Genomic DNA, 25,691 nt, shown 5'->3' with positions numbered 1-25,691 from the left:
TCTCTTCTCTCTCTCTCTCTCTCTCTCTCTCCTCTCTCTCTCTCTCTCTCTCTCTCTCAGTCGAAACATCCAAACTGATAAGCAGAGAAGTAATGTGATCATCGTGGCCTCGCCTGCTTTCAGGTTACTGGGATGCAGATTTGGTATTTGCACTGATGCACTCTGAGCCTGTTCAAACAGTCTGTATTTGAACAGAACGTCAAATCCACTTGTAATGTATATGAGAACACACACTGTCCATTCCTCTATCAAACACACTATCTACCACTACTACGACTACTACTACTATCCAGGCACCAAACACCTCATATGGAGCCAATAGCACATGACTGAGATGGCCCCTGGTCCCCTGGAGCTCCAACCTTTAGGGGGTTTGTCGATCCCCTGAGCTGCTTGTCTGAATAACAATCTGCGGTTATTTCACTGCCTGTAAAGTCAAACAATTCCACAATAAATAAAGATTTTGGGCGGAAATTGCGTCCAAATTGGGTCGTAAACATGTCAATGGACACTTCTGGATCCCTGTGCTACTCTCTCACCAGCACTGAGAGAGACGTTATGGACATCACATTAAAAGCTAAATGTATGTTGTGGTTTCCTAAATAAAACTGCGTTACGTTAGAATGTCGGTAACATAAAACTGTTTTCTTTGGGTGCTTGGCTACTTTTCCCGCCACGTTCTCTCACTTCCTACATGTAGGATAGTAATCAAATCAAACTATTCTGAGTAAAATGTGACAGGAAAACACTTTCTAAAGCAGCAGTGAACATATTAGTATCTAACTTCACGTCTATAACTTAATTTCCAGTCCCTTCTAGAGGCTTTGCCACATCATGGATCGATCCTAAAGACTTTAGGTCTATGGACGACTGCAGATGTGAATATTGACAAAAATGCTCTAATTTACCAGAAAGTTGCTAGATAAATCCTTTACTTGGTGCTGATCAAAGTAATACAAACAGTTGAATTGTGATCAAATTAAAATACTTTGCCGCTTTTGTTGGCCTGAATGAAACGCTTCGCTGAGGCGTGACGCCTGAATATGAATGAATATATTTGTGATGCTAATCGAGGCCGAGACGCAGGCGAGGATTCTGACAATGAGCAGCCGATTCATGTGTGCCTGTGCTATTCATGCGGCATTATCAGTTTACATTGTAGTCTGACTATAAAGATAAATACATGCAAATGTTAGAAACAGAAAAGTTTAAACATGGAATCCAGAGTTGTTATCTATAAACATTATGATTTACATTTAGGGTCTATTTTTGTCTGATAATCTCCTAACACACGTTGGAGCTTTCAGTCACTTTGATTTAAGAGGCCAACAGAAGAATTGAAGGAGACATATTGTGTTTTTTAAGGGTGCCTTAAAGAGACGGTACCTACTGTTGTCTGTTTTGTTTTTGCATGCATAAAGCTGATATCTGTATTTTACTCACACACTTTCAAAGCTTTTTTCCGCTCTAAGTGACTTGAATCCTCTTGGTGGCTGAGTGAACATTACACCCCGAACCGCTGAACAACACCCTCACACTCTCAGGGCTCTCAGAGAAACAGACCACAGACGCTCCTGCGCTCACATCCGCCATGACAACAAACCGGCGAAATCCAAATGGTGGATCCTGAACCTGTGCAGCTCATGTTTGTGGTGAGACCAACTGACGTTTACTCAAATGCCAAACGGTTTATTCCACAACTAAACAGTCTCCTGTGCTGGAGGTCCACACACACACACACACAGACAATTCACTGTGCTCATAAATGGCTAACAATAACATCACACACTCCGAGCCCCGTGTGTGTAACAGTTCAGTGGTGTGCTTGTTCATCTCTTCTGACTGTCATTTATCCATTTATGTGTGAAACTTCAGGTGCCATCCTGTCTGTGCGTCTTCATCTTATCTCAGTAAATCTAACACCATTTAAATGTGTGTGTGTGTGTGTGTGTGTGTGTGTGTGTGTGTGTGTGTGTGTGTGTGTGTGTGTGTGTGTGTGTGTGTGTGTGTGTGTATATAGAGCAAGTACAGATATAAAGCCAGGTATTTAGAAGCGAACAGATACACACAGATACAGATAGCAGGATGACATCACACTGAGGAACACTACCTCTAAAGGAGTGGGCAGGGGACAGATCTATTGGAAGAACTGGAGACCCCAAAGACAAACTTTGTCTTTTGCGTCTTCTATTTCCTCTACCATCTTAAAATGCTTTATTCTTTCCCATGCCTTTGGAAATACACTGTTGTGTGACCTAAGGAAATACCAATCAGTGCTTCCAAACAGAGCAGGTCAAGGTCATCAAGCATCGCAAGTCTGACGGCAGACCAGAGCAACCCAGAGGCGACATCTGAGGAGGAGGAGGAAGGCCAGGCATCAGGCTGCAGCAGCTGGAGAGTCCCATCACCTCCAGCTGTTCAGCATCATGTCTTGTTACCAGCAGGCACACACACACACTCACACCATGTGAAAGCAATAAGAGCATTCGCTGCCGAGTCTTTTTTAGACCCGGTGTCGCGCCGGCTCGTGTCGTACACCTGAGTACGGAGGAGAATTAATGTCCACCTCTCAGCCTGTCAGCTGTCTCTCTGCCGACGTTCTATATCCGCAGAGACGCATTTCATTATCATACATTTATATTTCATGGATTTCAGGAGCTATTATTACAGCCCAAAAAAGAGAGACAGAGCAGCCCTGATGATCTGCTCTGTGCTCCATTAGGTAACCCTCGTCTTTATCAGCGATCAGTACATTGCATTGACAGGTTTCTGACATTCAAAACATCCACAGAAGAGGTTACTGGTAACTCATAATGGAAAATACTGTAACAGCAACACGGCCCAGTCGTTTGGATTGGCTTCAGGGATAAATGACTTATGATGTCATACGATGACAAATGCTGAGGGGAATCGATCCAACATGTGGCACCAGACTGGATATCTATATGTAAGGGTTAGGGTTAGGTCAAACATAGATAAAGATTGAATGAAAAATGATGATTATATTAGAAAATGTATTGTTTTTTATATTTTTGTATTTTTTTAGAATATTATTGTATTTTTTTAGAATATTCATGAAATTATTAAGTGTATTAATCAAACACGTTGTCATTAACATAAAGTTTCTAAGGATTTGTCATAAGTTCTATTTGCATATTTGCTAATATAAAGATCCATACTGATCAATAGTATGCATCTGCCAATATCTGTGCTGTTGATGTTGACAGTATGGACGTCATGATGACCATATAAGGGAGGATTTCCTTCGGTGACTTGGAATCGTCACACTGTGTGAACGGGCTCTGTGCTGTGATTGGCGTCAACCCAGTAACCTCCTACGACAAATTCATCACAGAAAATCAAACCTTTTTCAAATCTGTCTTCCTAATATGATGGGTAAGTTTACAATCAATCAAACATTATATTGAGCAAAGACAGTAAGTTGGCTGCAGCTCAGAGGCCTGAGTGCTATTCGGTGTCTGCGGAAGTGCAATCATTTGTATAAAGGAACATTTGTGTCCAGGAAGGCAAATGAAATGCATCCAAATGCGACTTACAAATGCCTCACCTCATGTCAGGCCTGCGTGCACAAGAGCGGCAGACTTCATTCATCTGCTTCAAAACCAGCAGAGCGTCACGACAATAAGCAAATATACCCACGCAGGATTGACAGGCCCGTTTGGCTGAGGCTGTGAGTGATGAGTGAGAAACCAACCACTGTGTTCCGACCTCAGAGGGGGCCCGAACGGGACGCCAGCCCGGTGAAAACTGGGCCTGCATGGGGAGACGCTGGCAGGAGGAAGCAGAGGTGGCGCTCAAACTGCAAGGTGCAAGAATGATCACCGATGAGAAACTAAATCTATTGCCGTCGGCGTTTTCTATTTTGAGTCACTTGAATGTCAAATCTGCTCTTCCTCCAGAGAAGAGAGAGAGAAACACGTCCTTGATAAAGACAGACAGAACCCCTGTCTGTCGTCAACAGACAGACAGACAGAACCCCTGTGCTGCTGGTTTCTCTCTCTCTCTCTCTCTCTCTCTCTCTCTCTCTCGGTTTGCTGTTTATCATCAACTAATATTAATACTTCATAGATTCATCGGTATCAAAATCTTGTACACATGGCTGTGATATTGCAATCTAACATGTGTGACATATGGGTATATATGAAGAATAACATTTCCTGATCATAAAAATAACACCAGGGTGAACTTGTTCCCTCGCCACCTGAGAGTAATTCCTTCCTTCTCTCCCCTGGAAACAGGAGTTGTAATTGCTCACCACAGCGAACACGGTGCAGCCCATTACCACAGCAGTGATTAATTACAGCAGAACTCAGGAATTAATGAAATGTTACACGAGGTGAGATTCTGAAGACGGATCTGGTCTGGGCTTAATGGCAAAAGTCAGCCCAGTCGGTCTGTTAGCCACCGAAGCTGAGATTTACCTGCCCGCTGTGTTAGACAGAGTCTCGCTGCTCTCGGATAAACTGGCAAAAGGCTAAACGCCAGAGGATGCAAGGGACGCAGTGGTGAACACGTCCTAGAAATGAACTTCTCTTTATGCCATTATTACAATGCTGATAGGGGGCACAGAATTACAGCGGAGTCATAGGAGGCCATCACTTCTTTAGAGATAGGGGAACGCTCACCCTGTAAATGAGGAGAGACGATAGATGGGATAGATTGTCTTGGTTTAGTGAGCAAATGTGTACTTTAGATGTTTGGCTCTACTGGTGAATGAACCAAAACTAAACTCTGATCCCTGCTGGCACATCGCTGCCGCTGATACAAGGAGTTACACGATATTTCTACCAAACCAACCAAGAATAAGCTGGGAGCGCGGCAACGAAGGACACACGGGCCTGAATCACATCAAGAGCCGCTGGCATGAAACTGAGCCGCAACTACAACAGCTGCCTTGAACTGCAACGGTTAGATGCTGTAAGGCCTGCTGGCATGGACGGACTGAGATGTGCATGTTAACACCTACGTCAAGTCCATAACAGTCATCTTAGTCTTTCCATCACGTTCAATACAGCATCCATATTCTTATTCCCAGCAGGTTGGACTCTTGAATGTCTTCTGGTCTTATTTGGCGTCTTTTTTGACCTCATGTAAAGCACTCAGAGTTGATGTTATGTTTGAAATGTGCTACATAAATAAAGTCTTGGCTTGTTGCACTACCCGCACATGAGTGATTGTATCTGCAGCGCTCACTGGGACCTGTTGAAGTTCCTATTATTTATGTTTGATTTGTGATTAGGGCCAGTATCTATAGAAGCTTTACTTAACAGTGCAGCACCTCCAGGCCGGGTTGATGCTGAGGAGGATGCGGCTCGAATGATGGACAGATTAACTTCTCGCCAAGCTTTCCAGAATCACATTATCTGGGCTGAGTCTGGGAGGCTCTTTGAAAGTAAAAAGGCCATAACGGTAATGTGAGTCCCTCAAAATGCACTCTGCATCCTCTCACAACGCAGGGCAAACACACATACATGAATGAGGGCAGAGGAAATGGATGCAGAACATTAGAACAGGGTCAATACAGAGCCGACCTTCCTCATTTTACTTCCCGCTATAAAGCCCCACATCTCCTGAGAAATTCCCAAAGCATAAGTATGAAAAGGATCATATGCAAACACTACTGGTGGGAGTCAGACGTGCTACACTGGCACGCACGGCTCGGGTCATCCTCAGACGGCACCGACGCACTGACAGCTGTGACTCACTTGTGTTCCCTGCAAATGCCACCTGCACTAGCAGCTAAGATAAACAGTTTTTGTAGTGACTGGCGTGCAAAAAGAACATTATGATTCTGCAACACTGAGAGTCTGAATAGGCCATTCAACCCCGCAAACAAACTGAAATCCGAGAGAGCTTCAGCATCGCTCTTTTCCAACTAAATGGCTGAACTAAGTGTTCTTCTTTCCACTAATAAAAGGCGGTAATAATGCTGCGTCGCTGTGCCATTTGCCTGACAGCTCCTTGTATTGTGTCACTTGATATGCGCTTTCACATTTTCTTCAATAAGCACTCTGCTGCTTTTGTTGCGGAGCCATTAGGCAAAATGTATTTTCAAATGCTTCCAGCTGGCTGATATCCCCTCTGGAAGCAATTTCACATAATTGATTTTAATTTATATCATGGCAACATATACTTTATCTATGAACCAAATGCACTGTATGGTGTTGATTTGGATTCAAATAAGCAGATGACGCCCTGAACTGTGAGTATAGCTGCAGAAACTCCAAACACATCCGGTGATACAGCAGCCAGACAGCAATCAGGGCTGGAGGAGCATTAGAGCCTGTTGGATAATGAGAGCTTCACTGTTCTTCTCTTGCCTGTGGTCGTTATTTGGAGACAATGTTGAACAAATAGAACCGCAGCATATTAAAGGAACTTCACCTGGATGCCTGCATCTTAAGCAGCTTCGGGTTTGTTTCATGGGTTTCTTTGATTTTCAACGTTTTGCAACATAAACTGCACATCCAGCACCACTGTGAGGACTGAGAAAGCTTACTGCAATTAATGTTAGTTTGATGAAGGTTAAATAATGAATGTAATACATGTATGAAACAATAACTACACAATTAATACAAAGATGATAATAATTAGATTATTTGCTCACTAGTTTCTAAAGGAAAAGCATGGCTACAGTGTCAGCTTGGTTCAATTGCTTTTAATGACACTAATCATATTTTAATGAGCCTATGCTGCTGTGATGATGCTCTAACAGTCTGACTCCTTGTGAGTGTTCAGTCATGAAACAACAGGAAGGTATGAAACCCGTTGAACTCTCAACATGCTGGAGAAAAAAAATGAACAAAACTTTACAAACCCAAAATGTACAAAGTGTTGCTATGGATACACTTTCATTTTCATGCATAATCGAAACAAACATCCAGAAAGGCTCTGCAACTGTTACCAACTGCTCCACTAATGATTAATGGATTGTTTGTTAAGGCTTAGTTGAATGTGAAAGAGTGAAAGTGTGGGGAAATCCCTACTCTTTGACTTTATGAACACTGAATGTGACACTACTGTACTGTGATGTCGTCAAACTGTACTGTCATTTGGCCTATATTTTACTTTTTAAACCAGTAATAGAACACATCAGGTCACATGCAGCCCACGTGGTGCTCAGCTGTACCTGAAGCTCGCTCTGATTGGCTGAAACAAGTGTGGACACCTGTGGATCTGGCTAACATGTGCGCAGTTTTCTAGGATGAGGGGAAAGACGCTTGGACTCACCCTGGCGGCTCTGGAGGAGTACGGGTCGTCGAACAGCGCCCACACCTTCGGCTGCCAAACTTGACAGCAGCTCCTCGACCGGTCCGGACAGTCCTCGATGCCGAACCTCCTCGACATCTCCCGGTCATCGTCGGGGTCGTCCGGGTCCGGGGGCTCGAAGATCTCCAGGGCCTCCTCCGCGTCCCGGTGCTGCCGGTAGGTCATCCAGCAGCACGGCTCCACGTCGGTCTCGTCAATACCCCAGAACGCGAGCTCCTCCTCGAACAGCGGTCCGCACACATCTGCGGGGCAGTGCAGCTTCCCGGTCCGGTAATAGTTGAGCACGTAGGCGAAGATGCCCGGGTGTCTGTCGAAGAAGAACTCGCTGGATGCCGGGGGCGCCACCGCCGCCGCGTCCGAGCCCGAGCTGACCTGCGGGTCCGGATCAGCCAGCCAGGCCAGGCGGGTCCCCGGCAAGGTCCTCAGGGTGCTCTTGTAGGTTTCATGCCTTGTGCCGCCCACGTTGATGATGATCTTGTCCGAGTCTTCCCCTCTGTTCATCTCCTCCTTCAGACATGTTTTCGACGGAGGTTTGTTGCCCGACTTGCGCCCTCGGTAAGACGAAACACACACGGAGCTTATCATTTAAGCTGGAGACCTTCTGGCTGTTCGCCCCGATACTAGAAGTACAATCGCCGGTAGAATAATCAGAAGATGAACGCGGGGTGCGCCTTCATCTCACACCGCTCAGCTTCCTCACGCCGGGGCGGCTCACTTCTCCCCAAAACAAGCCGCTCCGAAGTGACCAAACCACCTGTTACAACACAACTCAGCGCTGTGCCGCGGCGCTTTGCGTCAAAAAACGCAGCCACACACACACTCCCTCACTGTGCGTGTGTTTTGATTTCTTCTACACAGATTCTTCAAACACGTGACTCAAATCTATAGCTCCAGGTGTTGCACTTTGCGGCCCGAACGGTAATTTACCTGCTCCTGAACGCAGCACCGTTGCCAGCTGTTTTTAACGGCCACTCAAGCAGAAATCCGCCGGCCCGTGAGCGGAAACGAAAACAAAACACTCCTCTGCTTTTCTGATGAACCGTATCCAAAATATGGCAACGTGAGACCAATCCACGCCGTAAACAAGTGTTCCTGCAACTTTTCCTTTCTCCATAAATGACGACGAGAGGAGGGAAGCAGGCGGAGAAGCAGACGCGCAGGTTCACGCGTGGATATATTCCATCAGTAGTTGGTGTCAAACAGCTGTGAGCTTGTTTTCCAGCGGAGGATCTGTTGCTTCTCCTCCCTTAGCGACGCAGCCCCGGTTGGACGGTGCGCTCAACAATAGGCTCCACGGTTTAACCCTTCGGCTGCTGGTGGAGGCGGTGGCGCATTACAGAACCACTCCCTCTAATTAGGAGAGAGTGTGTGTGTGTGTGTCATTCATCCTCTATTCAGTTCGTAAACGTTGCACATCATTGACAGAAAATTGCACATTGATTCATACTTTAACACACACACTCACACATTTCTGCATTGGTTCCTCAAATGTCCTAAAATTCACATTTATCATAGATTATGATTACAGTAGCTTGGGTTTGTCATTTTTATTGGCTTTTTTTAAAGACTAACCGATCAATTGAGAAAAAATAAGACAATAAGAATTATGATTAAATAGTTCTAAATGTCGATACACAGCACAGGTTGATTTTCGAACAACAGATCTTAACTTAAATTAGAACATTTCATTCGATTAAGACTTTGACTCGTGGTAACTACATACTTTTCAGGGGAATAATTAGTTATTGACCATCTGAAGTCTAACCCAACAGGTTGCTGCTGTGGGGTCGCCGAGGTGCCACTGACTGTTTGTTTGTTTCTGGCATAACATTGCCACCTAGTGGACATTGCAAAGAACAACATCGGTTGAATGGGCATTGGAAGCAGCAGCTGTTGTAAATACTCCTCTACACCTGTTTAATCTTCCTCATTTGGTTAGTATTACATGTTAGGTTGTCAGGGTTGCAATGTTGTTATACATACAGTTTCTCATGTGTTCTTGGGTTATTTTAAGATTTTACACAGGGCTGTGTATAGAGAAAAGAGTAAAGAGAGTTGAAGTGTATTACAGTATATTTATTCTGACAGTGAAATTACAAGATTCAGTTACCAAACAGCAGCGACATTGTGAAATCATTTCTGGAAGCATCAAACGTGGATTCATGTTATGTATCTCTCAGTCCACTTCCTCGATGGTGGGGCCCTTGGTGCTGCCTCCCCCCTGGGCGCCGCAGCTTCCTGTCGGCGCGGCGCCCTGGTACAGGTTGGATATAATGGGCTTGCACACTTTCTCCAGCTCCCTCTGATGGTGCTCGTACTCCTCTTTCTCAGCCATCTGGTTGCTCTCCAGCCATGCGGTGGTCTCGTCGCACTTTTCGACGACCTTCTTCTTATCGTCGTCGCTGATCTTGCCTTTCATGCTCTCGTCCTCCACGCTGCTCTTCATGTGGTAGGCGTAGGACTCCAGCGAGTTCTTTGCCGAGATTTTCTCCCTCTGGACGTCGTCGTCGGCTTTGTACTTCTCTGCGTCCTGCACCATCCGCTCGATGTCCTCTTTGCTGAGACGGCCTTTGTCGTTGGTGATGGTGATTTTGTTTTCTTTGCCGGTGCTCTTGTCCACAGCTGACACGTTCAGAATTCCATTGGCGTCGATATCAAAAGTGACCTCCACCTGGGGAACACCTCGAGGAGCAGGAGGGATACCCGTCAGCTCAAACTTGCCCAGGAGGTTGTTGTCCTTGGTCATGGCTCTCTCACCTTCATACACCTGGATCAGCACACCAGGCTGGTTGTCGGAGTAGGTGGAGAAGATCTGAGTCTGCTTGGTGGGGATGGTGGTGTTGCGTTTGATCAGAGGGGTCATAACTCCACCTGCGGTCTCAATACCCAGAGAGAGCGGCGCCACGTCCAGCAGCAGCAGATCTTGGACGTTCTCTGAGGTGTCGCCCATGAGGATAGCAGCCTGAACCGCCGCACCGTAGGCCACCGCCTCATCGGGGTTGATGCTCTTGTTCAGCTCCCTGCCATTGAAGAAGTCCTGCAAGAGTTTCTGAATTTTGGGAATTCTGGTGGAGCCACCAACCAGGACGATATCGTGGACCTGGCTCTTATCCAGCTTGGCGTCCTGCAGCGCTTTCTCAACCGGCTCCAGTGTTCCTCTGAAGAGCTCAGAGTTGAGCTCCTCAAAGCGAGCCCTCGTAATGGAGGTGTAGAAGTCGATTCCCTCAAACAGGGAGTCGATCTCGATGCTGGCCTGGGAGCTGGAGGACAGCGTTCTCTTCGCCCGCTCACAAGCTGTACGCAGCCTCCGCACCGCTCTCTTATTCTGGATGATGTCCTTCTTGTGCTTTCTTTTGAACTCCTCTACAAAGTGGTTGACCATGCGGTTGTCAAAGTCCTCCCCGCCAAGGTGAGTGTCTCCCGCCGTGGATTTCACTTCAAAGATGCCGTCCTCGATCGTCAGAATGGACACGTCGAATGTCCCCCCGCCCAGATCAAAGATGAGTACGTTGCGCTCACCTTTTTTTACTTTATCCAGGCCGTATGCGATGGCGGCGGCAGTGGGTTCATTGATGATCCTCAGAACATTCAGGCCTGAGATCACCCCGGCGTCCTTGGTGGCCTGCCTCTGAGAGTCATTGAAATAAGCAGGAACCGTGATGACCGCGTTGGACACCTTCTGTCCCAGGTAGGCCTCTGAGATCTCCCTCATTTTCACCAGGACCATGGAGGAGATCTCCTCCGGGTAGAAAGCCTTGGTCTCCCCCTTGTGCTCCACCTGCACCTTGGGCTTCCCACCGTCACTGATCACCTTGAAAGGCCACAGCTTCATGTCAGCCTGGACAACGGTGTCTGTGAACTTTCTCCCGATGAGCCGTTTGGCATCGAAGATGGTGTTGATGGGGTTCATGGCTACTTGGTTCTTGGCAGCGTCTCCGATGAGTCTCTCCGTGTCAGTGAACGCCACATAACTGGGCGTGGTCCGGTTGCCCTGGTCATTGGCAATGATCTCGACTTTGCCGTGCTGGAAAACCCCAACGCATGAGTAGGTGGTGCCCAGATCGATGCCGATGGATATTCCCTTAGCTGAGGACATTGTGCTGGTTCCTAGAGAGATCAGGGAGATGTTGTGGTTTTGTGTTTAATGCTAAAGCTGAAATTGTGCTGAATGCTGAAAGTGTGCATGCTAATACAACAGTTAAGTGTTTTGTCATGGCCAAATCAAGTTTATACTATTGTGTGTGCACTGCAGAGTTAAATCAAATTTCCCCACTACTTCTGCCTTGACACATTCAGTATATTTACTCAAAAGTACACTCGGATTGTATTACATAATGAAAACACTCTCCATGCAAAGGGTCATCAGTTGATTTTGACGCTTTCCACAATTCCATTATGCAATTTCAGATTTCAGAGGTAAAGACACCCAAGCAGCATTTACGCTTACTTCAGTAATTCAAAGGTAGTGAGTGGATCAAAGTCAGATCAGACTTACTTAATCCAGATCTCTGTTGCTGTAAGGTGCTGTATTATCTCTCCCTCCCTGTGTGTGAAGGTTGCTCTCTGTCAGCTCTTTGCCTCTTGGTGTGGTTCCTTTGTCGGACCCCGGCCCTCCCGAGGCTTATATAGTGAGATCCCCAAGTTTCCAGAACACTCCCCACCTCCCCTCCCAGAGCGGTCTGTGACTCAACCGTTAATATTAGCCGCTCACGCAGCAGCTGGCCCGGTTCAGGAGGGCCGGGGAATATTCCAGAGCGGCTTGGACAGCGGAGTGAGACAGAGCTGACTGCAGATGGGAACGCCGTGCCAGGAATGTAGCAGTTACTCACTCGGCGGGGAGGTATGTGAACGAGTTAGCAGTCGTGATTGTCAGCTTTATCCTCAAAATAATAGAAAGTATGCATGCAGCCACCTCCCAGTCCCCACACTTTCATTCTGTTTACACTTGTAAAATCATTGCACACACACTAAAATGTTAAATGGGCTGAATTTATTGCTGATTTAATGCATTTTCTTATACATACACAGGTTACACATATGCATTTTAATCACATGAAATATAAGTTTAGGTGACCCATAATGGATCAATGTAAGACAGCGATAATAAAACTATTTTCTTTTAAACATGGAGCTTATATCAGTGTTACAGTCACGACCACAAGCAGTGGAAGGAAGACAGTGAGTTATAGATGCGGTGCGTCAACAACAACAAAGAAAAAAAGGAATATGCAGCTAATTAAGGTCAGCGCTGACGTTACAGGAAATGCTTTAAAAAAAGGCACATTCATACATACCAGGGCCTTAAAAGGTGATCTCCAGTTCAAACAGACTCACATATTCACTCATATGCCACAAATGGAAACCCGGGATGAATCACAGTGGCGTATTCCTGCTTTGAAAAGGTATACAGACTCCTTTCACCTTTTAGAGGAGTGTTTATAAGCCGGTTGCCGTTTATGTAATGTGAGAATACCAAACGTCTCGGTCACTAAGCCATCAAACACCATTATAGCTTTCCATTTGCGGCGGGGCGCTTGTCAGATCTTAAGCCAACATGGGACGAGAAAGCGAGTCCGTCCCTTCACAGGCGATTAAGTCGGATTAAAAACAACTTGTGGTCTCACTGTTTACTTTGTCACAGCAAAGACGGACGGACTGGATGTGACCTTTTTAGGGTATATATGCAGACACCATTTAGTATAGAGATTAACCAACGCCTGTTAATAAGAAATCAATCCTGAAATAAAAAAAGCACATTGAACAGAGTCTGTCAAACGCTGGCTTATGGAATGTTCAGAGGAATGTCTAATGTCGCCGACAGACAAAACATAAACGTATATATCTTCTGTTTTGGTCTTTTGCCATCGTTTGGCACTGTGCGTAAATCGGCCAATCGTACGGATCAACGACCACGTGACGTAAGCAGCAGCGTCTTGGTGAGTACGTACGTGTGAAAACATGCAAGCAGGCTTCTTCTTAGACACGTGACAAGACATGTAATGTTAATAAGTCAAATACAGCCTATGTTTCCTATGCATCTTAGTCTTATATTATTTGTATTTTACACACTGAAGTGCTATAATAAGTTACATTCAGCATAAGTAAAATAATTCATCCATTCTGTAGCAATTTACAAAATAAACTAGATATCTCTGTTTATCCCGGGGCAGCTGTGTGTGTGTTGAGGGTCACCGCATTGGACGCGCTCATTAATACCTGTAAGCAAGAAAACACAATGTTGGCGTCAAAGGTGTGAGTTTGAACTTTAAATGACAGGATTGTAAGATGATGACAGATGCACACTGTGTCTTTTACCTGTAGTAGTTTGGTTTGAAGGGTCCGTTCTTGTTGAGGCCCATGTACTTGGCTTGCTCGTCGGACAGCTCTGTTAGGTGGGCGTCGAAGTTGGGCAGGTGCAAGCTGGCAACGTACTCGTCTAGGGAACGGAAACAGGAGAAAAACATCATCCACACTGCTGAAGCTCTGGGCAGCATGTTTGTGTGTCATTCACATTTAGGATCACAAGATGGCAGTAGTGAGCTACACACAGTTGGAATTGCTGCCGTTAGTACATTCAGTCTAAGCTCAAACCACAGCTTCAGTCCTCTTACCCATCTTCTTAGGCAGGAGGTACACGTCCTGCTTGTAACGACCCTCTGGAGCGTTGAACAACTCGATCAGGGCCAGAGCCTGCAGGGAACACGCGTCACTCAACAACTTTAAGGCTCAGTACGGGAACAAACAGAATGTCACAGAGGTCTTAAGTGCTGACCTGAGTGGTAGCTGTGATGGACAGCACAAACGTGGGCACCGTGGAGCAGCTCAGGTTCAGGAGCCGGCCCTGAGAGGAAGCAGAAGAGGTTCAGAAACTGAAATCAGGGAGCGAATAATGCGCGTTAGATCCTGTGACGTAATGAGGGATAACATGAAGGCAAGCAGCTGGGAAAAGGTCACACAGAGCTGAGGCGTCTGTGGGGATTAGCATATTTGAACTATTACGCTGGATTACACCATTCAAGGGTTGAACACCTGAGCCAGGAAGCAGATTGAATACACAGAGCATGTTTCCTGGCTGTTTCTGAGGCAGGGGGGACATTACCTCGGCCAGGAGGACCACCCTCTTGCCGTCGGGCCAGATGATGTGGTCCACCTGAGAGCGCACCCTCTCCCAGGTCAGCTCGGGGCTGCGCAGACTCGCCTGAGGACGACAGAGACATACGAGTCCAACCGCATTCCCAGACCAGACTCACAGATGCAAGAAATGTAAGTTGGACCGTATAGACAAAGCAATATAAGAGCTCTATTCACCACGTCTATCTCCGTGTTGGAATGTCCCATATTGCAGACGATGCAGCCGTTCTTCATGCGGTCCAGCTGCTCCCTGGTGACCACGTTTTTGTTGCCTGTACGTAAAAGGTTAAAAGAAAAAACACAAGCATGATTTGTTGTTGTTGATGATCAGAATCCTACCTGTTAATGTTCATTAAAAAGCATGAAGCGTTGGGTGTTTGCGGCGGCGAACAGCGTACCAGTGCACGTTATTACCACGTCCATCTGTCGAATGACCTCGCTCAGTTTGACCACGCGGAAGCCGTCCATGCTGTGTGGACACAGGAGCAGATTTATTGCGGTTCATCTCATGCACAGTGATTAAGACTGAGACAACACGCTGAGTTTACTGGAGCGTAACGCTTCGTCGCCCACCATGCTTGCAGGGCGCAGATGGGGTCTATCTCCGTGATGCACACGATGGCGCCGAGGGCCTTCAGAGCAGTGCAGCAGCCTTTCCCCACCTACAGGTCAGAGGGCAGCGAGTGAATCAAAATCCAATCATGCTGTCTAATATGCCAAGTATGAGCTGTTAGAGATGATTCACCTCTCCGTAACCGCACACCACCGCCTGTTTGCCTCCGAACATGATGTCTGTGGTCCTCTTCAAGCTGGAAGAGGCAAAACAAAAACAACACAATCTCACTCATCTTCATCATCCCGGTGAGTCTTCACACAATTCAAAGGAGCTAGAGTAGCGCTGCTTTAGCTTTGTGTGTGTGTTCTCACCCGTCCAAGATGGATTCACGGCAGCAGTAGAGATTGTCAAACTTCTGCTTGGTGACTGAGTCGTTGACGTTCATCGCAGGGACACACAGCTTACCGGCCTTAGACAGCTGGTACAACCTGAGAGGAGACGCAGGTATACACAAACACACACACGCTGGAGTTATTTGGTTGCGCGTGACCTTTCACCTTTCACAGATTTGACTAATGGACCGACTGAGCGTGTTGTCCTGTGTGTGGACGGCTGCCATGACGTCTCCACACAAACCAGGGCCGTGTCCTTTTCCATTTCTGTCGTCGGTGTGTATTAACAATAATAATAACAACCTGACACGTAGAACTCTTGATCAAAGTGTTTACACTGACACACACGCTGCATCCCTGATCATCACCCACGCTCCAGCTTCATCTTCCGTGGGAATGTTATGTAAACTTAAAATTAGAAGTAACTTAATCCCATATACAAACATTACAATGTGTGTATCGTGTTCGTGTGGAATTGAGCACTGACTGACAGAGCGCCAGTGAGAACAAATAATGACCTAAAAAGACATTGTTACACTACTTCAGTTTGTTTTGGGAGAATTTGTATTTGAGTAATTGTGAAGTTTGGATTTTGAGAATTAAATTCCAATATTTGCAAAGACAGTTCCTTTAATAGACGTGGGATTACATCATCATTTTGGTTAAGATTTTACATTAACATCATTGCTCGAAAAAAAACAATGGTAACAGTTACAGTGACCCCTGACCTTTCTGCCCATTATAGGCTCCTGTGCAGGTTGCTGTAACACAAACCTGTCAGTGATGTAATTGTGGCCTGACGACAGATTTCAATTGGCAAATATGAGAGGAAACAGAGATTATGGGCCAGAGAGCAAAAATGTTACCAAAGCTCCCCCAAAAACACATGACAGAATATTCCTTTAATACAGAGCGACCCGTCCTTCCCCGTCTCACCTGTGCACCCCGGTGACGCTCTCCTCCACGATGCCCCGCACCTTCTTGAAGACGCTGGGATACTTCTTGTACACCCAGTGGGTTAAATCGCCGCCGTCGTCCAAGATCTAACGGAGGCACAACAGGAAGCGGATAGTTAGTGGCTCGTCTGCGTTAAAGCCCCAAACACAGCTGATGGTGGGACGTCAGGCTGACGGTACCATGTTGGCCTGCCAGCCCTCCGTGTTGACGCAGTGGTCGATGCACCACCAGAAGTCGTCCTCTGACTCACCCTTCCACGCAAACACGGGGACGCCTGCAGGAGAGCAAACAAACCGCAGTGAGTGGACGGAGGAGGAAAGTAACTAAGTTCTGTTTGTTTACTTATCTGAAGGCGCTGTTTATTTACCTGACAGCTACAGCGCCAACATTTCACTACATTTAACATTTGTTTAAAGTGTTGCAAGGTGAAGCTGCACGCCGTTTCCCTTTCTAAACCAGGTGGCTTTCCAATAAGTACTGATGTTAATACCACTAGAACTTGTTGTTAAGATGATACTTAAAACTCCCAAACCGTCCAGACTAATACAAGAACAACAGAAATGATGTTAAATACAGCAGTAAGTTCATAGACAGACTAGGAAACGGTGATGATTCACGGGTAACACCAGAAACCGGAGCACAATCCGTGTCCAGTCAGCGCGTTAGTCATCTCACCAGTCTCAGCCAGAGCAGCCGCCACCTCATTCTGAGTGGAGTAGATGTTACAGGCGGTCCAGCGACACTGAGCGCCCAGAGCGACCAGCGTCTCGATCAGGACCTAGTACACAGAGACAGAGGTCATGCAGAGGGTTAAGTAATAACAGCGGGGGGACGTGCAGTGAGGCGGGCGGGCGGGCAGGCTGGACGTACGGCCGTCTGAGCGGTGATGTGGGTACAGCCGACAATCTTCGCCCCTGCCAGCGGCTTCTCCCCCTGCGCTCGCTTCCTCAGGGAGATCAGAGCGGACATGTCTGCGGAAGAGCAGACACAGGAAATGATGAGAGGACTTTCAAAGGAAATAAAGGTTTTGTTTGGATAGAGGGACATGACAAACAAAACAGAAATCAGCCTTTTCACCATGATTGAAGCAGTTGATCTGGAGGCGATTGGACTAAATTACAGTAACGGCTGCGGACCCCCGGGCATGAGCTTCAAGTACGCTTATGAAGCCCCCGTGGTTACTTATTCCTCACATGGGTAATAAACACAAGCGGAGGAAGCGAGGTGAACACGGAGACCACAAAGGAAAGAGCTCTGATGTAACATCTCAGGGTGATACTGTCGCTGCCGTGGGCCATGGATTGCTTTGAAATCCGGAGGAAGACCTTCATCGATTGACTAACGCTGCCACGGAATACGTGTCAGGGATGAAAATGCAACAGGGACCTCTTTATATAAACACTTCCAAACTGCATCACCGTATCATCACAAAATACACAAATCATATCATAGAGGTTTCTTTGAGTTGCCTTTAGAATTGCTCGCGTTTAAGGAGAGAAATGTTCAGGTACCACATCTGCAGGCCTTTGAATGGACACTTATGGATCCCTCGTCATTCATAAGATGCATTTAGCTTTTATTGCGGTGGATAAATAACACAGGGATCCATCAGGGTCCATTTAAATGTACCTCCAGACCTGGTAAGTGAACGCCACATCAGAGTATCTCCAGTGTGCTGCAACTAAACAACATCGTCAGTGACTTGGTCCAGATGTAGAAGGACCAAAAAAAAAATGACGTGGAGTAAAATCACTTTAAAGAAGAAACAGAGGAGACCAAACCCAACAAATCCAGGCTCCTTTATCTGACTGAGCCCCCTGGAACCCAAAGGTCAACAATGTGTCACGTGTGCTTTGTACCTTGTTCTGCAATTTCAATTTCACGGCGGCCAAATTCAGCCTGCTTGATGTTTTTGACGCAGAAGTCGCTGCTGCCGTGCGTGTTGACCTGCGCTTTGTCCCTGGGGGAGGTTTCATCGTCGGAGCTGTCGGTGTAAGACGCGGCTGGGGAACGACAAAGGTCACAGTTAGTTTTGCCGGAAAAGAGAAATGTGTACGTGGTATTTTAGGGGGTAAGGCACGTGAACGTCTCGCTACCTGAACTGTAGCTGTCTGTGGACGACTGGGAGATGGAGCGGGAGAGGGAGCGGCGGCCTGCCTTGGTGGGATACTTGCTGAATTCCTGTTTGTCCTCCGCGTTGGCAAACTGGATCTGGAGAGAAGCCAGGGAGGGGACGGGTGCACAATGTAAACATGAAAGGCAAACAAAAATCCAGAAATAAATCACTCTATGGCTTTTGTCTGCCTGGGTTAGCATCAGTGAAACCGAGGCAACCGGGAACAAAGCGACACTTCTCAAGCATCATGGGGAACGCCTCCTCCAGGCTCCACGTATGTTTACTCCCTGGGTTTATATTTGGACTCCTTCTCCTCTGCCACACTTATGTCCTTTCAAAAGGTAAAAGATCAGAGGCGGTAACATTAACGCGGCGTAAATCCATCACAGGTGGATGGAGGAAGAGTGAGCTCAGGCCTATTTTTAGACGCTCCCTCCTGTTTGGCTCCGTGTGCAGGCTTCAGTGGCTGCTGTGGTTCACTGTGTCAAACCTTCAAAGGGCCCAGAGATCAAAGACCCGGAGACACACAAACCAGAGCGGCCAGGCGGCAGGTTGAGACCGCAGACCGTCACTGCCAAACCACCAAACCTAATCCAGCCTCTGCCAGCTATGGATGTGAATCTACAGAGCCTGGCATGAATCTGATTTGATTTACGGCTTAATTAATGTCAAAGATCTGATGAATCTTGCATTCATCACGAGTGGAACGAGATAAAACACCAGTTTCTGTAGACAGTCAGTCCTCAGGATTGGAAACAGTTAAGCAGATGTTCCTTCAGGTCCATTAAACAAGGTCAAACAGGAGAACAGGGACACACACACGCACACAAAAGCCAGGATCGGTCTATCTTACATCCTAAACTGTTCATTTGGCCGGCTGAGAGGAAGCTGTGGTTTCCATTTTGCTCACCTGACACTGAAACGCGGCGTTGCTCAGCGTTTCACAGGAATAGAAACGCGTGCGGGAGGTTTCAGGTCTACATCTCCTGACAGGATTTTAATTTTACACCTGAGCCGTCCTTGTTTTACATGCCATCCCGTCTGACGAGCGCCGGTTTGCGTGGACGCTGTCCCGTCACAGATCCGCTGCTGTGGGGTTTAGCAGCAGAGCGAAACATTTGCACGGGCCTGTGAAAGTGAAACGCTGATACGCAGCCTTCATCTAAAAGTCCGACAAGGTCTTCGCTTCGCTTAACAGCAGAAGGTCGCCGCCAGTGAATCGGTGCCTTTGTGGCCCGCGTGGTGCCTCGTCTTTCCGAGAAGTGGGCCCTGTGAGCGACCTGGTGTGTGTGGGATCAAATCCTGAGCTGACACTTTGATGTTGCAACTTTTTTACTGCGTGGAAACAAATCACACAATCGGCTGCTGTGAGTTTCTTTGATCTTTCATCCGAGCAACCTTGGAGTGAAACATGCTGGACCAGACTCTTTTGGCCATTTTGCTTTTTGATCACTTGACTTATACAAACTGTTTTCATTCCGTGGCAGTGTTACGGAGCTTTATCGCCCATTTTCACCATTTGTTTCTTCAGCTATAAACACTTTAACCGTAATTGTGCCTCAGGGGTATCCAAATCATTCCCAATGTCTTGATTTATTGCAAACAATGCTGCTGTTGCCGCTTGTTCTCTTATTTGATTTGTCCATAGAATGTGTTTGGACTCAAAACGAACATGCAGACCTGCAGAGTTGACACAACACACAGACCGTAAATCCGGGAACACGCGAAAGCCGGACTAACAACAGAGAGCTGAGCAACATTTGAGTGTGAAATGCAGTTTGTGTGGACATCATCAACCCTCAGCTTTACCTTACAGGTGAAGCTTTACCAACGCTGAATGTGAACGAAATCAAGCCCACCTTTCTGACATAAAGCTGTGATGGAGGTGAAGTCAGGGGGAAACTGGCACGCATGACTCAGTGACCTGGCAGGTGCAACACAGAAATCAGTTGAATTGAGCTGCGAGTAAGGCTTAATCCTTAATCCTGCAGGAAATGAGCTAAACATGGCTTTCTAATAAAATGTTAAAATGATTTGGGCCCAGAATTTGAAAAGATTTTCGCTTAATCTGGCTGGATTTTGTAAGAAATCGTCCTATAAATAATACAGCAGGAAATAAAATGAAACATTCAATAAGAAACCCAGAGCCTCTCACCGGCCCTGTGTCCCTGCACGGGGACGCACAGGCCTTAACACACCTCCTGTGTGAGAGGACAGAAACTGAAGAAGCTTGAGAGAAACAGAAACAAGGGGAATCTTCGCGTTCGTGTTGTTGCAGTTGCAAAATCTTATTTAGTTTACTTTGCATCAGTTTGGACTCTTGGGGATTTGGCTTCTGGCTGGTTTCTTGAATTTCTGCTACTTCTAACGGCAGCTCAGCAGTTTGGACAAAACAAAACCACTGAAGCAGAGATTCAAAACTAAAAGGACAACTTTACAAGCCTACAAAAACAGGACAGAAAATGTGTGACACGCTAAAGCAACTCTGTGGAGGTCCAGGTGACTCACCCTCTCTCGCCCGTGTTTGTGCGCCATGGCTGACAGTCGCTCGCCGGTCTCTCCACTTTTCCAGTCTACTTCCCTGTGCCTGTGTGTCCTCTGTGTGTGTGATGGTACTAGGTGTCCCTGATGCTATTATCCCAGAACACTCCCAGGCAGGGCTGGGAGGTTCCCACCTATTATCATAATTTCTAATGGCCAACCTGAGAGAGAGAGGGAGAGAGAGAGAGAGAGAGAGGGAGAGAGACAGAGGCCCAGAGGGTGGGTGGGGGTCCAACCCGGCCCTCCTCTCTCTTTCACTCTCTCTGTTTCTGCCCTTGACAACCAGCTGCCAAAGTCAGCGTAGTTCTCTGCTCTGGCTTTTTTCAAGTGCTGAGAGAGCAAAAAACACATTTATAGCAGCTTTTACTCTCTGCTTTGGTCCGGTGAATAAAATAGGCTTGACAGGAGGAAATAAACCCTGTTTCCATTAGCCTGCTGCCATCAGTCCCATCCTACAGCTAAAAATACCCTTTCTCTCTTAGATAGCAGGCCGGGTCACAGACTAAGCTGCGGTGCTGGCATATAGAGACATTACCTACTTACCCCGACACCACTGGGCTGTCTGAGTGAAAAGACACACAGGCTGATCCCCAAATCATCTCTGCATACACATCTGGGCCTCAAAATAAGCTATTTATAGAGTACAGCGTGTAGACAACAGAGCACGGGTCCAGTCTGACACGTTCTTCAGAGAGATTTAGTCCAAAAATACCTAAACGTCTCTGCTGTTTAGATTGAACACAGTGGTGACAGATTACAGTGTTTTTTTGAAAACAGAAAGTCCTGTAATCCCCGATCTACAACTCTGCGACCTCTAGCATACAAGAGCATGCAACTCCATCTTGAGACAGATATTATGATAGCACACAACCATAAACAAAGGGGGGAAAAAACCCTCCTAAAATAAGGGTTTAGTTTAGAAGAGGTTCTATTTAAAGGTCAAATCAAAGCCACAGCTGAATATGGGCAGAAAATGGCTGAAACAGTCCGTGAGGATGTGTTATATTTCTCATCTTATGGTGACTCCCCCCTCCACCCAACAATGTTAACATAGCTCACACTGCAGGACACACACGGTCTTAAGATGTGAGGATTACAACTGATTTAGTGTGTCGGTAAACACCAGGGAGAAGTCAGAGAAGGTTGTGAGACTTGCACTTCAATATTTAATCTGGGTCTTTCTTCGTCGTGTTTCTGTTATGAGACGACCAAAGATGAGCGGATTGACTGCACAGGGCCAGACTGAAAAGTTCTGAGCCTGGCGTAGGAAGATCTTACTGACTTCCAAATGTACACAGTCCTTTCAGAAGCACGTCTCGCCGGTTTTCCAAAGTATCCTCGACCATTTGCCGTCATCGCGCAAACAACTTCCAGCTCGAGCCTCTTTCATGTTTGAGGGGAGGGTTTATGTTTAACGTTATGGAAACGCACGCGGACACAGGGAGGAGGTGTAAAGTGCACACACACACACAGAGGCCCCGGGCCGTGTGTGTTGGACTAGTTGAAAGCCTTGTTATCGCTGAGTACCTCCACAACTTACGCATTATAAACACTGAAGACAAATGAGTCAGCCAGTAAAAACACCTACGTAATTATGTTTATTATAAAATCATATCTCATGTTCCAGTCCCCATTCCTGCATGTGCCAGGCTCAGAACTTATCAGTGTTGTGTTTGTAGGTCATTCATATTTCAGAGGGTTTAAGAAACACACTATCTGCGTTTGACCTTTACGTAAGTTTCTTTTCCGTAACATACAGATGGGAAACGATGGCGAGCGGTAAGAGGACAGCATGAAGGCCTGAGAGGATCCGTGTGAAGCTGCTCACAGGGATCAAATTAAAATGAGAATGAATGAATAAATTCATGGTGAGTCCAAGTCCCAGAGGGCGTATTGTGTAACTGGTGGATGAATTCAAAGAGACAAGCGGCTGCAGTGGCACTGTATGACTCTCTCTCTCTCTCTCTCTCACACAGACAGACAGACAGACCGACACATGCACACGCACACACACACTTGAACCTAGGAACACTAATTTCTTTTTTGTCGCATCAATTTGTTTCCTTATGGCATTTTAATTTTTTTGCTTTGGTGACAACGCATCATCCTCCCACTCGTGTTCTCCCTGCCCGGGGTTTTAATTTGTTTTATCTTATCATTTCAGTGCATTCTGGTTCCTTCCTTTGTTTCTCATGCAAGCAGGTTGGCTCTGTTTGATGCTGGGCTCTCAGTTTTACTCATAACACACTGCTATGTTTTGGTTAAGCGCAGCACACATTCCTACCATCCAATATGTTTTAAACCGGGCTCCCTGCGGCGACTCACAGGCCACAAGTTATTGCCTGGTCAGACAGGGGGTCGGGGGTAATATTCTGACTTCCATGAGCCCTGCTGCTGGGAAAATAGATATTTGTGTTGTTTTGTCCAGCTCTTACAGGAACTCTGTGAGAAAGGGGTTTTACTCTGACCTGATCCAATTCAGACGTATTCATCAGAATAAACAAGGCTGGAGAAAATAACAGAGGAGCCTCGCATCAGAAGGTAACAACCCTGAACTAAACCTCTTAAAAGCTCTAAATCAACACTTCTGCAAGTGAATACAATCGTGTAAACACTGGACCTTGAAGGAAAGCATGTGAAACACCTGCCAAGAGCAAGTAAGTACTTAATGTGAAGGCTTTGCCCGCTGAAGAATTTCAATCCACCATTAATTGCAGTCTGTAAATTCTTTGACGGATGAAGCCGGTTGAAATTAAGATTTTTTCCTGGAGGCAGTGGCTTCACCACTCGTTAATTCTGTCCTCTACTCATCATCGTCACTGTCAAAGAGATGGGAGAACCGTGATGGAAATGTATTGCACCTTGAAATCCTGGGCTGTTTTCCAAGCACACAGAGTGCTCGTCAGGCCCAACAACTCCCCTGAGGTGCTCCTTCATTTCATTACAGATTCCCCACCGTGGAACACAGCTGGCGGCAGTAACACGTGGAACACACTATGAGCCGAGGGTTTCCTTTAAATGGAACTGTCCAGACAATGCAGAAAATACAATTCTACATCCAGTTAACTAGAATAGACTTTTTTTTGCAGAACTGTGTCACTACGGCGTTGATTCATCGGTTTCATTCTTGTGACACTTCCCATAATTTTCAAAGTCTGTTCATCTCCAGAGTTGACCATTTACTTCTTATTTCTTATTCATACAGGCTTTATTTGTGTGACAAATGCCATCACAAAATCCTAGAGTACAAAGTGATCTGTTTTTAACAATTAAAAGTAGTACTAATAGTCCTCAGTTAACAGCTACATGAATGAGGGGAAGGCACATCCTCAATTTGGAGAAGCTTCGACGTTTGGCTTGAGAAACAGCCAAAACATCCATTGATTATTATAAAGTGTTGTTGATCATTTCTGTGCATTTTAATTAATCATTGAGGGTCGCCTCATAATCAAATGTTGGTAGCCCTCTAATGACGTCACGTCGGCTTATTAAACAACATGATAACTACTTAATGACAACAACAAAAACAACAACAACAGTATCTGATAAGAGTCGTGTGTTGCTTTGCTGCAGGACTCCTTAAAGGTCTAAGTGTTGTGATGGAGTGATCCACGCTGCAGCATCACTTCCTTCCGAGCATCAGTCTATTCACAGTCACCTTAAGGATGTAAACGCAGACGCTGCCTCATAAACACATAATAAACGCACAGGGTTGCGTGTTGAACTCGGCTGCGGCGCATTGCGCAGCGGCGTGGATGTGTCCCGTCACATGTGCCTGTCTCGTCCTGCGTGTGATTGTGAGTGATGGCGCGGCTCACCGCTCCTCTTACCTTTTTCACGGATTTGAGCGTGGGCACCGCAGTGAAGGCAGCAGAGGGCAAATCCCCCACGTTCATGTTCACGTCGCTGCTGTTCTTGCTGACGGTCATCGCTGAGTATTTCTCCGCAACGTTCTCCGTCTCTTTGACATATTTAGTGGCTTGTTTGACCTCCGTCTTGCCGTCCACAACCGAGTCGGTCATCGCATTCGGCTAGTATGGAGCCGGGGAGGAAAAGCTGCTTGCACTGACTTAAGTCCTTCGTCCTTTGCTTCCTTCTTGGTCAAAGCCTCGTCACAAAATACCCGAACTGACGCTCGAACGCTACATTAAACCTTGTAGAAGCATAACAAGTAGCCACGTACAGAATAATGAACCTGTTCTGTGTCTTTCCTACTTTGCTCACTCGCCTCTTGGTGCTGCTGCTCTGCTGTCATCCACAGACAGCAGCATCTCACAGGGAGGGGGAGGGGAGGGGAGGGGAGGGGAGGGGAGGAGGGGGCGGGGCGGAAAGCTGCGGCTGTCACCTGAACAAGTGGGCGGCGCGCGGCCGATGATCATCCGGTCGGAAACGGGGCAGCAACGGCTCGTTACACAACCAATGGCGCCCCCAAGGGGGGCCGAGGGTGGCCATGACCGCAATGCTAAAGCTCTTAGCCACACAGTCACTTGCACTGAAATGCTTCATGTTGCTAGAAGCCAGAGCTGTCATAGCTACCGGTGCTACTCCAGGGCACTTATTTAAAGCACATATTTCCCTTGCTTTGATGGGAATTAATTTTCTGCTTCACCTTAAAAGTGGAATAATGCCTGTACAATGTAACTTGCTACTTCCTGTATATAAATTACGTATCATATATTAACCACATTTTGCATGTACAAACTTCCTC

General features: G+C 46.6%; 2 protein-coding genes and 1 pseudogene across 4 annotated transcripts; all 3 read right to left on the bottom strand.

Annotated features, from left to right (window-relative positions):
* Positions 1-7,251: 7,251 nt before the first annotated feature.
* LOC143012939 (voltage-gated potassium channel KCNC4 pseudogene) lies at positions 7,252-8,571 on the bottom strand (annotated as a pseudogene).
* Positions 8,572-8,923: 352 nt separating this feature from the next.
* On the bottom strand, positions 8,924-11,873 carry hspa1b (heat shock protein family A (Hsp70) member 1B). Its single transcript, XM_076166133.1, has 2 exons — positions 11,786-11,873; positions 8,924-11,397 (listed from the first exon to the last, which is right to left on the bottom strand). Exon 2 carries the CDS (start codon positions 11,384-11,386, stop codon positions 9,467-9,469), a length of 1,920 nt encoding a protein of 639 aa, XP_076022248.1. The 5' UTR covers positions 11,387-11,397; positions 11,786-11,873; the 3' UTR covers positions 8,924-9,466.
* Positions 11,874-12,265: 392 nt separating this feature from the next.
* Positions 12,266-25,262, bottom strand: ahcyl1 (adenosylhomocysteinase-like 1). 3 transcript variants are annotated; one of them, XM_076166990.1, is made up of 17 exons: positions 24,814-25,262; positions 18,423-18,537; positions 18,186-18,329; positions 17,197-17,297; positions 17,002-17,104; positions 16,506-16,600; positions 16,306-16,412; positions 15,349-15,465; positions 15,167-15,230; positions 14,995-15,083; positions 14,820-14,890; positions 14,599-14,693; positions 14,390-14,488; positions 14,063-14,131; positions 13,902-13,980; positions 13,606-13,726; positions 12,266-13,506 (listed from the first exon to the last, which is right to left on the bottom strand). In XM_076166990.1, exons 1-17 carry the CDS (start codon positions 25,003-25,005, stop codon positions 13,500-13,502), a joined length of 1,668 nt encoding a protein of 555 aa, XP_076023105.1. In that variant the 5' UTR covers positions 25,006-25,262; the 3' UTR covers positions 12,266-13,499. The 3 variants fall into 3 exon arrangements, with proteins under 3 accessions (XP_076023105.1, XP_076023107.1, XP_076023106.1); XM_076166992.1 differs by lacking the exon at positions 24,814-25,262 and adding an exon at positions 20,951-21,081; XM_076166991.1 differs by lacking the exon at positions 12,266-13,506 and having other exon boundaries at positions 13,602-13,726.
* Positions 25,263-25,691: the final 429 nt, after the last annotated feature.

The sequence above is a fragment of the Genypterus blacodes genome, unplaced genomic scaffold (genome assembly GCF_046128005.1).
Source record: "Genypterus blacodes isolate CSIRO-AG114 ecotype Tasmania unplaced genomic scaffold, CSIRO-AGI_Gbla_v1 ptg000156l_1, whole genome shotgun sequence".
In the NCBI taxonomy this organism is placed as follows: domain Eukaryota; kingdom Metazoa; phylum Chordata; class Actinopteri; order Ophidiiformes; family Ophidiidae; genus Genypterus; species Genypterus blacodes.
Note: the sequence above shows the minus strand (reverse complement) of the source record. Positions and strands in the feature narration are given on the sequence as shown.